The following is an 11,543-nucleotide window of genomic DNA, read 5'->3' as shown; positions in this document are numbered from 1 at the left end:
GGAACTCAATGGTTATTCGTCAATATCAGGGTTATATATTTTTAACTATCCCAACAACCAAATGCACTGATATTTTCTGACACAAGCAGGTAGAGCATTGTGGGGTCACATCACACATGTACTATGCACACACAACCAGAGAGAATTAAAGCAGGGCAAGTGCCGGGAGAGGGGGAGTCCGGGGTGGGAAGGTATCTGGGGACTTGCAATATGTTACAGATCGCATGTGATGATTGGGACCTCAAATGCATCTGTCTCTGTGCACCCAACAGCCACGCTGGGATGCTCCCTGGAATAACTTCTTGAGGCTGGCGGAGGGGGAGGGGGGCTCAGCCTGCAGGCAAGGACGACATTCAGTGGGGTTTTGCTCCAAGGGATGGGGAGAGGAGGGCCAAGAGGCTGGGAAGCTCCACTCGTCCTGTTGGTTTCACGAAGATGCATTTTGGACCCCTCTCCCCCCAGGAGGGGATGGCATGTGGCTTCTGGGACCGGGCTAAGCGTGGTAGGCGGTGGAGTTCCCCTGGGCACTGGCTGCTGGAGTAGGGCAGTTCTGCCTGGCTCGCTGGGCCGGAGTTCCAGTTAATTGGTGGCATGCAGCTCCGAGGTTAATCTCAGGCCACCAACCTTTGCCCCCCTGTGGTCACCCCACCTTTTCTAAGAGACAAACTCGCTCCTGGCACGTGGACTCTGTTCTGGCTCGGATCTGGGGTCTGTTTGGCAGATCCATTGCAGACCCGGCGTCAGCTGTGAAGTTCTGACCTCGAGCCCAAGGACTCCCCTTCCCTCTGCCAATCAAAGCACAAGTCAGAAGTGGGGCTGGGATCCCAGCTCCTCCGGCACAGCACAGCACTCGCCCAGGATCCAGGGTTCTAATCCCACCCTGGAAATGAAAGGACTTGGCTCCTACACCCATTGCTATGTTTCCAGCCTCACCCAGCCTGGAGCAGTCTGATTCCTTCTCTCCACATCCAGAGGGCGGGCGGGACAAATGGAGCAGTGGGGCTGTATTGGGTGTACAGGGGCGGAAGGTGAAGGTACTCGACCCACGGGGTGTACAGGCGCCTTGCCTGGGTGCTGCCTAATGGGGAATTCCCAAGAGCACAGCTGGACAGCATCCTCCTGCTGTCTGTGGGAAGCCCTGCCGGGCAAGAAGAAACCCCTTTGTTTCCAGGGAGCAGCTGTACATCACATACATCACAAGACGTATGTGGCCACACAACACGCATCACAGGACTCATGTACAGCCGCACAACACATGCCACGGGACTCTTGTGTAATCTCATGACCCAGGCCAGGCGATCCTTGTGCAACAGCCAAACGTGCCAGAAAAAGCTTGTGCAATCGCACAATGCGAGCCACAAGACTTGTGCTGCCACACAACATGCACCACCAGGGCTCTGTACCCAACACATCCCGTGTGACTCTTACAATTGCACACATGACTTGTACACAACATAGCCCAGAGACCCTTGTGTAGTTACCCAATGCACAGCAGGGAACTCCTGTGTAGTTAACACCAGGTCCAAGGGCCTGGCTGTATAATTACACAACAGATACCATGGAGCTGTTGTGTAATTACACAATATACATTACAGGCCAATGCACCAACCCATGGTTCCCTGTATGTGGGCACTTCTCTCCAGTCCCCCCCTGCTCGGACATGGGGAGGTCTGCCTGCTCCCTGGCGTGTGTTCCCAGAAGCTGTGAGCCATCCCTCCAAGGAGTGAGTGTAACATACGGACTCCGGGGGGGAGCATGCGTCAGCACCCTCTGGGGCGGTGGCGGCAGCACCGATTTATCAGCCTCCCAAACCGACTGAGAAATCGAACAGCGAGGTTCATGCGGGAGCACGGAACAAAAAGGCCCCCCACCTCTGCAGAGAGAGAGAGAGAGAGAGAAACGGGGTGGGGGGGAATGGAGAAGGGAGGGGAGCTTCCATCGTCCCACCCAGGAAGCTCCTCCAATAGTCTCAGCTCCTTTCCACCCTCCTCTCCGCACCTTTGCCCCCTTCTCCCCTCTCTTGGATCTTATGTCTGAGTGAAACTACAGGGTCCCTCCCCTTCAGCCCTTGCCCCCTACGCCGCTTGGTTAATCCCAGAGGACGCAAAGCAGAGTTGTTGACCTGGTTTCAAGCTTGCCCCAGACGCTCCCCTCTGGTAGGGCTCAGTCCAGGTCCTGCTGGGATGGGGGGCGGGGTCTGTGTCACACATGGCAAAGATGGCAGCCCCTCGCAGTAGCCAGGCAGAGGGGCCATGGAGAGAGCACTCCCCTCTTGCCGCTAGAGGGCACCCTGCCAAGGTGGCAGAGGGGTGTTGTAGGAATGTGAGGCTTGCCCGGCTGTTGGCAGGGAACCCACCAAGGGTACTTTAAACTCTGAGGCAAACTCAGCCCTCTAGGGCCCTGGGGAGGGGAGAGTGGTGGGGAACAACAGCAGAAGGGCACGGGGGGAGGGAGAGCATGTGCTAGCATTAGGGTGGCGTCTGGAGGCAGGGGAGGGAAACACATAGCGAGGGCACGCACGGTGTGTGCACGCACGGATCTGCGTGTGAATGTGTGTGAGGTGCGTGTGCAGGCAGCGGTGCATGAGTGGGGATGGGGGGGGAATAAGTGTGTGTGTGTGGGGGTGCACGCCTGGGGGAGGTGTCCACGTGTGACGGATGTGTGTATAGGAGGCCATTTCCATGTGCACACGTGGGGCCCAGACCGGCATAGGCCCTTCTTTGCTCCTTCCTGGTTTCCATCTCCCCTGCCCATCCTGCACTGCCTCTCAACCAACAGCGATGGGGGGAGCAGGCCCTGCAGCTGTCAGCTGCTCTCTACTGAGGCAGCGTTGCCCTCTTGGTTCCTTCTTCCCTCCGGTGTGCTCATGATCCCAGCCCCCAACCCTCAGAGGGTCAGAGCCGGGTCCCCGCGAGTCCTCAGCTAGCTGTAGATCTGAGCCGATACCGTGTGCAGACAGAGGGAGAGGTGAGAAGCCTGCTACATAACCTGGGGACCTGCTGTCCCCACTCTGTGCACCCACTGGGATCTCCCCAGGATCCCTCTATCTGGAGATCCACCCGTCCACCTGGGGTCTATCCCTTGGTCCACCCACATCTCTCCGTCTACCTGAGACTCCAGCCAACCCTTTCTCAGGAGATCATCCCCTGGATCTGGGGGATCTCTCGCCCTCCGACTCAGTGCCACCCCCCAGTTTGTTACACACCATATCACTCGGCCTCCACTAGGCCCTTTGAACAGAAAGACAAGTACAGAGACTTTTTCTTGTTTGCTGCTTTGTTTCAAAGATACGTACATCTGGAGGAAAGAAGAAGGGAGAGAGAAAGGAAGGAAGGAAGGAAGAGAGAAAAGAGAGCACGCTAGCCAGCTAGCTGCAGGCAGTTCCCAGCGCAGTAACTCATGCAATGCAGAGATGAGAGAGTGCTCTTAGATAATGCATTTAGGCTTCAGAAAGATATTAAACCAACCAGATTCTAGATGTAGATGTTGAGATGAATAGGAGGAGAGGAGTTGGGGGCAGAGGGAGAAATTTGAGGGGGTTGTTTGGTGTCACAGGTTGATTGGCAACCAGCGTAATATACAGAGATGGAGCGACAGATTGAGGACGGGGTGTTTTGTCGTGGGGGTGGGGGTGGGAGGCGGGGGAAGTTCAGAAATATTAGTTGGCATGGATACACAGACCGATTCATAGATGGACACATGGATTTTTCATAGTGCATTTTGATTGGATGACATTTTCAGAGGGCGTCGCCCCAAAATAGCACAGTATAAAGAGACAGCATGGAAAGAAGATGAGACAAGAGAGACAGTCATTATAGAGAGCACATAGCACGAGGCCGGAGAGTCCCGACCCACCCGCACAGGGCAGCGCCAGCCCCCAGCCCCGCTCCCCTGCCTGCCGAGGGGCCGCTCTGATGCAAGGGAGCAAAGGGCGTGGGTTCTCCCCGGCGCTCGGGACCATGCCCTCCGGCGCAGACCCAAGCATCCAGCCTCCATGGCTTTGCCACCTCAGGCTGAGGTCTTCATCCTCGCGGCTCCTCCCTCCCCCGACCCTGGGAGGTGGGTCAGGAAACTGAGGCACAGAGAGGGGAAGAGATGCCCCCAAGATCAGACAGCAAGTCAGTGGCAAAGCTGGGATGAGAACCCAGGAGTCCTAGTTTCCAGCCCTGTCCTCCCAGGTACTAGGCTCTTCTGCCTTCTCGGGGGCTAACAGCCCTATCCACACAGTTCCACTAGGCCGGAGGGTCTCCAGGGGCCTGCAGGTTCTTGGTTATTTCTGAAGGAAGGGCCCCTATGCCGTGTTCCCCGTCCCCGCCAGCCCTCCAGAATTTGCACTGCCGCGGAGCTCTCCTGCCAGTTTGGGTCCATTGCGTTTGCATGGTACAGGCCATCGAGGTCAAGAGCAGGTAGAGAAGGCAAAGTTGTGCAAGGGGCCAGCCCCTGACATAGGCATCACCAGTTGCATGCAATGGCCTGGCAGGGCGAGGAGGGGCCTTCAAAAGGGACTTCTGTGCTGGGCTGGACTGGCAAAGGTCCACCCACCAGCAAACCCCACTCCTTGCTGCCAGGTCCTGGCCCCTCGTTCTGCCTGCCTCTGGGATCCCATTGGATCTGCCAGCCCCCTCCTATCCCCAGACCCACAGACCAGGAGAACCCAAACCCCACAAGTGCCAGGAAGCAAAGACGCCATTTTGGTAGAGACGAGCGTTAGGGCAGGCTAGGTGGCGTCTGAATGTGGGTGGGCAGACAGGTGTGGGAGACACCAAGGGGCGTGACTTACACTCCTTTTGCACACCCACTGACTAGTGTGTCTTGCCCACTCAGGGGGTTGGAAGGCAGCTCTCGGAAGATAGTAAGACCATTTAGAGTAGCTTCACTGAGATCAGGATCTGGGCCTCTGTCACCAGGGGATCCCGGGAGGGATAGGCCTTGCCTGGGAACAGAGTCGGGACACCCGAGCTCTATCCCCAGTGCTGGGGGTGTGGCCTAGTGCTTACAGCAGGAAGGAAGAGAGGTTTAGGACACCTGGGTTCCCAGCCACTGGGAGGGAGCGTGTCCTAGTGATTACAGGAGGAGACTGGGAGGGAAGTCTTCTGGGTACTATTCCCAGCTCTGCCACTGGCTCCCTCTGTTACCTTGGGTGACTCACTGCCCTGCGCTGTGCCTCAGTTTCCCCATCTGTAAAATGAGGGATAATTATACTGACCCCATCCTGGAGGATTAATTAACACTGGGGGAAGGCTCTCCAGGCGCTAGTTGGTGGCAGAGATGGAGGAGACCTGCTAGATCATTCAGTTCGTCTCCTCAACCCACCCAGGGCTGCTTCCTGCAGTTCTATACCAGTTAGATCGCAGGCATTACCCCCGCCCATCTCCTGTACCCGGCTGCCACCCGCCCCCTACACCACACTGAAGTGCAGACTCCCCTCAAGTTTGCCCAAGATATTTTCTCCATTATGTTCACTCCACAAACAGGATGATCCCCAGTCACCCCGGGAGAGGTCCCTTGCCCACTGCCCTGAGTTTGGGCTGGCTGAGTTCTCTCCAGGTGGGATGTGAACTCTGCCATTGGTGGCTACCAAGGGGTGAGGGCCTGAGCTTTCTGCTGAGGGCGATGGCCCAGTTCAAATCCAACTGTCAGTAACATGTCTAGCGCTGTGTGCGCGCCCGTGTGTGTGTGTATCTGGGACTGTTCTCCTGCCTCCTGGGGAATGTCCCAGCGCTGCTTTCGGTTTTCTCTGTCTCTAGTTTCCAGGGCCAGGCTCTGCTCTCAGTTTCACCTGTGCAAATTCGGCATCACTCCAATGAACACTGAAAAGTGACTCTGGATTTACACCGGCATACCTACCCCCAGTGGAGTGATTCTGGATTTACACTGCATACCTACCCCCAGTGGAGTGACTCTGGATTTACGCCGGCATGCCTACCCCCAGTGGAGTGGCTCTGGATTTACGCCGGCATGCCTACCACCAGTGGAGTGACTCTGGACTTACACTGGCATACCTACCCCCAGTGGAGTGACTCTGGATTTATGCCAGCATGCCCACCCCCAGTGGAGTGACTCTGGATTTACGCCAGCATGCTCACCCCCAGTGGAGTGACTCCGGATTTACACTGGCATACTGACCCCCAGTGGAGTGACTCTGGATTTATGCCAGCATGTCCACCCCCAGTGGAGTGACTTGGGATATGGCATGTGAGATCAGAACCTGGCCCTCACTGAATCCATTTCAGGTGGGCAGGAACGCCCAGCTGGGTTTGGTTTTGACTCCATCTGCCTTGGCTTGGTCCCTCAGCACTTGGGGTTGTCCCCAGAACAAGAATTCTTGGGCCTCCTCATATAGAAACTGCATGGCTCTCTTCTCCCCATGGCGGCTATCTGGGATGACACTGAATATGGCTCCAACCCAGCTGTCTCCCTCGCCCAGCATCTGTCCTTCCTTGGGGCCAGGTGCAATGGGGTAAAAGCCCCTGCAGTGCCCCCCTCTGGCAAGCATCCCCCTCTGCTTAAGCTAAGGCCATAAGAGAGGAGACGGTGTTTCGAACTTACCCCAAACTCTGTCACTAAGATGTCTGTGATGCTACCCAGAACTGTGACAAAATCAAAGATATTCCAGGCATCACGGAAATAATTCTATAAAGAAAAACAAAAACAAAGGACGAAAAGGAACAGCAACACAGCAGCAAACATTCAACGACATTCACGACGGAAGCAACAGCAACGAGAACAGAGAGTCACCCCCCGACCCCAGCCCCATCTCCTCCCTGCCCCCAGTGCCCTGATCCCGGGAAAGCGAGGCCCAGGTTACCTTTTCGGTGAGCTCCAATGGATCTGGCAGGCAAGAGGGGAGGGGGTCGAAAGGGTTAATTTAAAGGAGCGGTGGGGGTATTTCTTGGCACCTTGAAATGATCCTGGGGTGGCGGGTGTGACCGGGGCCTGATGCTGTTCTCAGTTACCCATGGGAATGACGATGGTGCAAAGACTGTGGTGTTACACTGCTGTGTCATTGGTGTAAGGGCCAGACCAAAACTCCACTGAGATCAGTGGGAACCTCTCCACTGTTTTCAAGGGGCTCTGGATCAGGACCCACCTATGAGCAGAATCAAGCCCAGGATCTCTGGCCCCCAGTATCAATCAGCTAAACCCAGGGGGACGCCCCCTCCCCCTCCAAAACTTTGGAAAAGTGCCCCCACCCTAGGCCCAATCAGAATGGACAGTTAGATGGACATTTAAAATGAAAGAATAAAACACACAGGACCAGAATATGTTACTGTTGCTGGGATCTTCCCGGCCAAGGGACAGAAGCATGTCCTTGGCTGGGTTCCCCGAGCTGGAGACGAAATCACAGCCCTCTCCCACCCCGTCAGAGCCACCAGTCACCAGGCTGTCCATAGCTCTGTTGAGCAAGCCCCCAATGGAGAAATGAACCCAGCACAGCAAACACAAGGACTTATGAGAAAACAGCCCTGTTCAAAGAAGGGAACGGGGCAGGATCAAAAATCCGCCACATTTTCTGGGGGAGATTCATTCTCTCTTTTCCCCTTTCTCCATCTATCAGCGTCTGCTCTCCCTGCCAGACCAGCCTGTGCTGCTCCTCCAATCCAGCCTCTTAACCTCCCTGAGCGCCCCTCTCCCTCTTGGCTCCTGCCTGAACGGAAGCCCAGATCCCTCTGTGCGGGATGGAGTCAGTTCCTTGCCCCGAACGCCTGCACCAATGGTGGGAGCCTCAAACCCCCCGAGATCTTCAGTGAGCCATGCATGGAGACTGGACTCCTTCATGTTCCTCGGGGAGAAGATGCTAACGGACCTTACTCGTGGGACATTTCTCCTGCAGCCCCTCTTTATTTTGCTCCCCGTAATCCTCATTATAGTTCCCTGAACCACCCAGAACAACCTCCCCCCTTCCCCGAGCTGGGGTCACCTTACGAAGGGCTTGGAGATGCCTTCAACAATCACCTCTTAGTTGCCAGTTGGCAAGACGTTCTTACACTCCCCCCAGGACGTGGGGGGGGGGGGAAAGAGTGTCAAATCCCCACCTGGCAAAGGGGGGAGGGCGGGGCACGGGGTTGGAAGAACAGGTGGGGAATCCCATCCTGCTGAAGGAGCCGGGTTCTGTCTTTTATTTCCATGGTAACACCCCATGCTCCCTAGTGGAATTGGCTGTGGAGACACTTACCAGCACCCCAAAGGCCATGATCTTCAGCAGACACTCCAGGGAAAATAATGAAGTGAAGACGTGGTTGAACATCTTTAGCACGTCCTCATAAGCAGTTGAGGCCTTGTCGAACTAAAGGCAAGAGAAGAGAGAGCAAAAAATCAGCCCCACGGGAGAGGCCAGGTCCCCAGACTACAGATCGGCCCCATGAGACGGGCCAGGTCCCCAGACCACAGATCGGCCCCATGAGACGGGCCAGGACCCCAGGCCACAGATCGGCCCCATGAGACGGGCCAGGTCCCCAGGCCACAGATCGGCCCCATGAGACGGGCCAGGTCCCCAGGCCACAGATCGGCCCCATGAGACGGGCCAGGACCCCAGGCCACAGATCGGCCCCATGAGACGGGCTAGGTCCCCAGGCCACAGATCGGCCCCATGAGACGGGCCAGGACCCCAGGCCACAGATCGGCCCCATGAGACGGGCCAGGTCCCCAGGCCACAGATCGGCCCCACGGGATCGGGGGGATGGGGGACATGCCAGCTATGCAGGGGGGGCCCATGACTGCTCTGCCAGGCATGGTACAGCCGGCATCTCATACCCTGGTCAATACTGCCCCAGTCCCGCAAGGGGGTCGCTCACCTTCATCATTAAGACAATGGTGTTGAGGGCGATCATGGCCATGATGGTGTACTCGAAGGGTGGCGACACCACGAACTGCCACATGCGGTACTGAAAGCTCTGCTTGTTCTGAGGCATGTGCCGGGTCAGGGGCTTGGCACTGATGGCAAAGTCGATGCAGGCTCTCTGCGGAGAGGACAGACACAGCCACTAGAGCGGGAGGCGAGGGAGGGGCTCATGGCCACCAGCTTCAGGATGGGGGGGGGGGGCAGAGGATACAGGGGCAGCCCAGGCCAAGAGACTCTGAACTGGCTGAACCCCATGCGCGAAGGACAGCTCGACCAGCTGCCCTGCTCTAATGCGTCTCCGACCCCGTCGTGGCGGGTCAGAGGACGCTCTCTGGCCTGTGTGAAGGGGGAGATCGGTGTAGATGATCGTAACAGGGCCAGCGTAAATCATCATTTCTCCCATGAAGTGAATGGAGATTTACACCAGCTGGCGACATGACCCTATGCACTGGTCATCATGGGGACCGCCCCAGCTCTCTGAACTTAAGCCCCCCAGTTCTTCAGGCCACCTGAAAGCTCAGCAGCCCCTGGTTTCCTGTGGCCCCTTAGGGAAGCTCCTTGCAAACCGCTGGCCTTTCTCCGGTGCCCCCATGCCCTGATTCACAGATGCTACGGCTAGAAGGGACCTTGCTGTGACCTTCCTGTCTAACACGGGCTACCCCTGCGCAGCTGCTGCAGTTCTCACTCCCCTCCGCTCGCTGGGGATTTGAACCGACAATCTCTAGCACCAGAAGCAGGAGCCAGACCCGTCCCACCAAGCCAACCGAACTGGGAAACTGAGGCATGGAGAGGGGAAGAGACTTGCCCAGGGTCACCCAGAGAACTGGGAACAGAGCTTGCAGGGGGCAATGGGGGAGCTCTCCCGAGCGGCTCAGTGGTATAATCTGGCCTTGAGCCCTTCCAGGCAGCACATCAGCACTGGGGGAACAGCCTGAATTCCTTCCTGCATGACGGTCCCAGGCCCTGCAGCAGCGGCTCCAGGGCATGCCACGCTGCTAATGGCGAGATGCATGGCGGCTGGGGCGTGGCCGCTGGGAGCTGCTGTTGGGGAGGCAGGGACAGAGCGGCGTGGACCCCCTGACTCGGGCTGCACCTCATTCTTCTCCAGGCTGTATTCCTCCATCATCTTATCCCCCTGCTCCTGGAACGTGATGATAATCAAGGCCACGAAAATGTTCACAAAGAAAAACGGGAAGACCACGAAGTAGACGACGTAGAAGATGGACATCTCCATACGATAGCCGGGGCTGGGGCCCTGGTTCTCATACGTGGCGTCCACCGAGTGTTTGAGGACTCTGCAGTGGGGAAGGAAGGAAGGTGGAAAGGGAGAAAGAGGGAAATAAGAAAGGGCGGGAGAGAGACAAATAGCTGCAAGGAGGAGTCAGTTCAGGCCCAATAGAAATTCCCATCCCCAGCTAGGCTCATACTGTGCTAATACCCTGGTCATATGGATGAGGAAAATGCAGCCTAGAGGGTGCGAGGGCAGATCTTCATCTGGTGTAACTCAGCACAGCTTCAATGAAGCTATGCATCTACACCAGCTAAGGAGTTGGCCCTACGGTCACACAGTAGAGGAGTGGCAGAGCTGGGAACAGAACCCAAGAGTCCTGAAGCTCAGTCACACGCCCGTCTTTCCTTTTCCCCCATGCCTCGGAAAAAGCTTTACAAAGGTGAGGGGCGACCATTCTCCCCATTTTACAGAGGGGGAAACTGAGGCATGGAGAGGGGAGGTGATACGCTCAGGGTCACCCAGCAGGCCAGTGGCAGAGCTGGGAACAGAACCCAGGTCTGCTGAGTCACAGTCTGGTGCTCTAGTCATTACGTCTCACTGCTTCAGGCTGAAACAGCTACATTCAGCTGTGACCTAAGCGAGGCTTTGCCCCGGATCTCAGAGAGGAAAGGGTTAACCTTCACTGGCCCGTCCCTGGGGCAGCTCCTTACTGCGGCCAGCCTTCCCCCGTGGACACAGTGAAGAGAGTCAGGAGGGCCCACAGCACGTTGTCGTAGTGGAACTCGTATTTCTTCCACTCCCGGCTCTGGGCTTTCACTTCGTTGTCCTTCTCATAGACCAGGTACTCGCCCCTGGGGACGAACAGACACCGTCAGCTGGACAGCCAGGAGGGCTGGGGCACAGCATGGGCTCCGAAGGCCAGCTCCTGATCTCACTGGCTTGGGAGCAGATCCTGAGCGACTCTGGGTTCACGCTGGCTAGGGGGCTCGATTCTGCTCCTGCTCGTGCTGGCTTCACGTTTGTGTAATGCCACTGCAGCAACTGCTGATCGACCCCCCCGTCAGCGAGTAGGGACTCGGAGCCTTTGCCGTGGGCTCAGCTCGCCACCACGCCTGAGCAGAGCTGGGGAGCAGTGGGGTGTGGGAGGGCAGTCTGACCCCCAGCCACCTGGCCCAGGGTAACTGAATCTGCAGGAGGCAGCTTTAGCTCAGATCACTGGTAGCAGGTCTTAAAAGGCGCAGGGGCCCGCGCTTCACGACGCCCCCTTCCCTTCCCTTCCCTCCCCTCCCCTATGTCAACTGGGCCAGAGGGAACTCTGCAGGGGCACTCTCCGGCTGTTTTCAGATCACTCTGTACGTCTCATAATCCACCCCACTGACTTTAGGGCCTGATTCTGATCGAATTTTCTCCAGTGTCAATAAGCGTCACTTTACTGAATCCTGGAAACTACTACCCCAGAGCGAGAGGAGA

The 11,543-nt window shown here is 57.0% G+C and overlaps 1 protein-coding gene across 1 annotated transcript in view; it reads right to left on the bottom strand.

Annotated features, from left to right (window-relative positions):
- CACNA1A (calcium voltage-gated channel subunit alpha1 A) overlaps nt 1-11,543 on the bottom strand; it is a 191,364-nt gene that overhangs the window by 48,526 nt on the left and 131,295 nt on the right. Inside the window, exons 30-34 of the mRNA XM_065419170.1 lie at nt 10,784-10,924; nt 9,936-10,137; nt 8,796-8,960; nt 8,177-8,287; nt 6,550-6,633 (exon numbers count right to left, since the gene is read on the bottom strand). Of these exons, the coding sequence (XP_065275242.1) occupies nt 6,550-6,633; nt 8,177-8,287; nt 8,796-8,960; nt 9,936-10,137; nt 10,784-10,924 (703 nt within the window). The remainder of the gene's footprint in view (nt 1-6,549; nt 6,634-8,176; nt 8,288-8,795; nt 8,961-9,935; nt 10,138-10,783; nt 10,925-11,543) is intronic.

The sequence above is a fragment of the Emys orbicularis genome, chromosome 19, assembly GCF_028017835.1.
Source record: "Emys orbicularis isolate rEmyOrb1 chromosome 19, rEmyOrb1.hap1, whole genome shotgun sequence".
Taxonomy (NCBI): Eukaryota; Metazoa; Chordata; order Testudines; family Emydidae; genus Emys; species Emys orbicularis.
The sequence above is the reverse complement of the archived record's forward strand: the minus strand, read 5'-3'. Positions and strand labels throughout refer to the sequence as shown.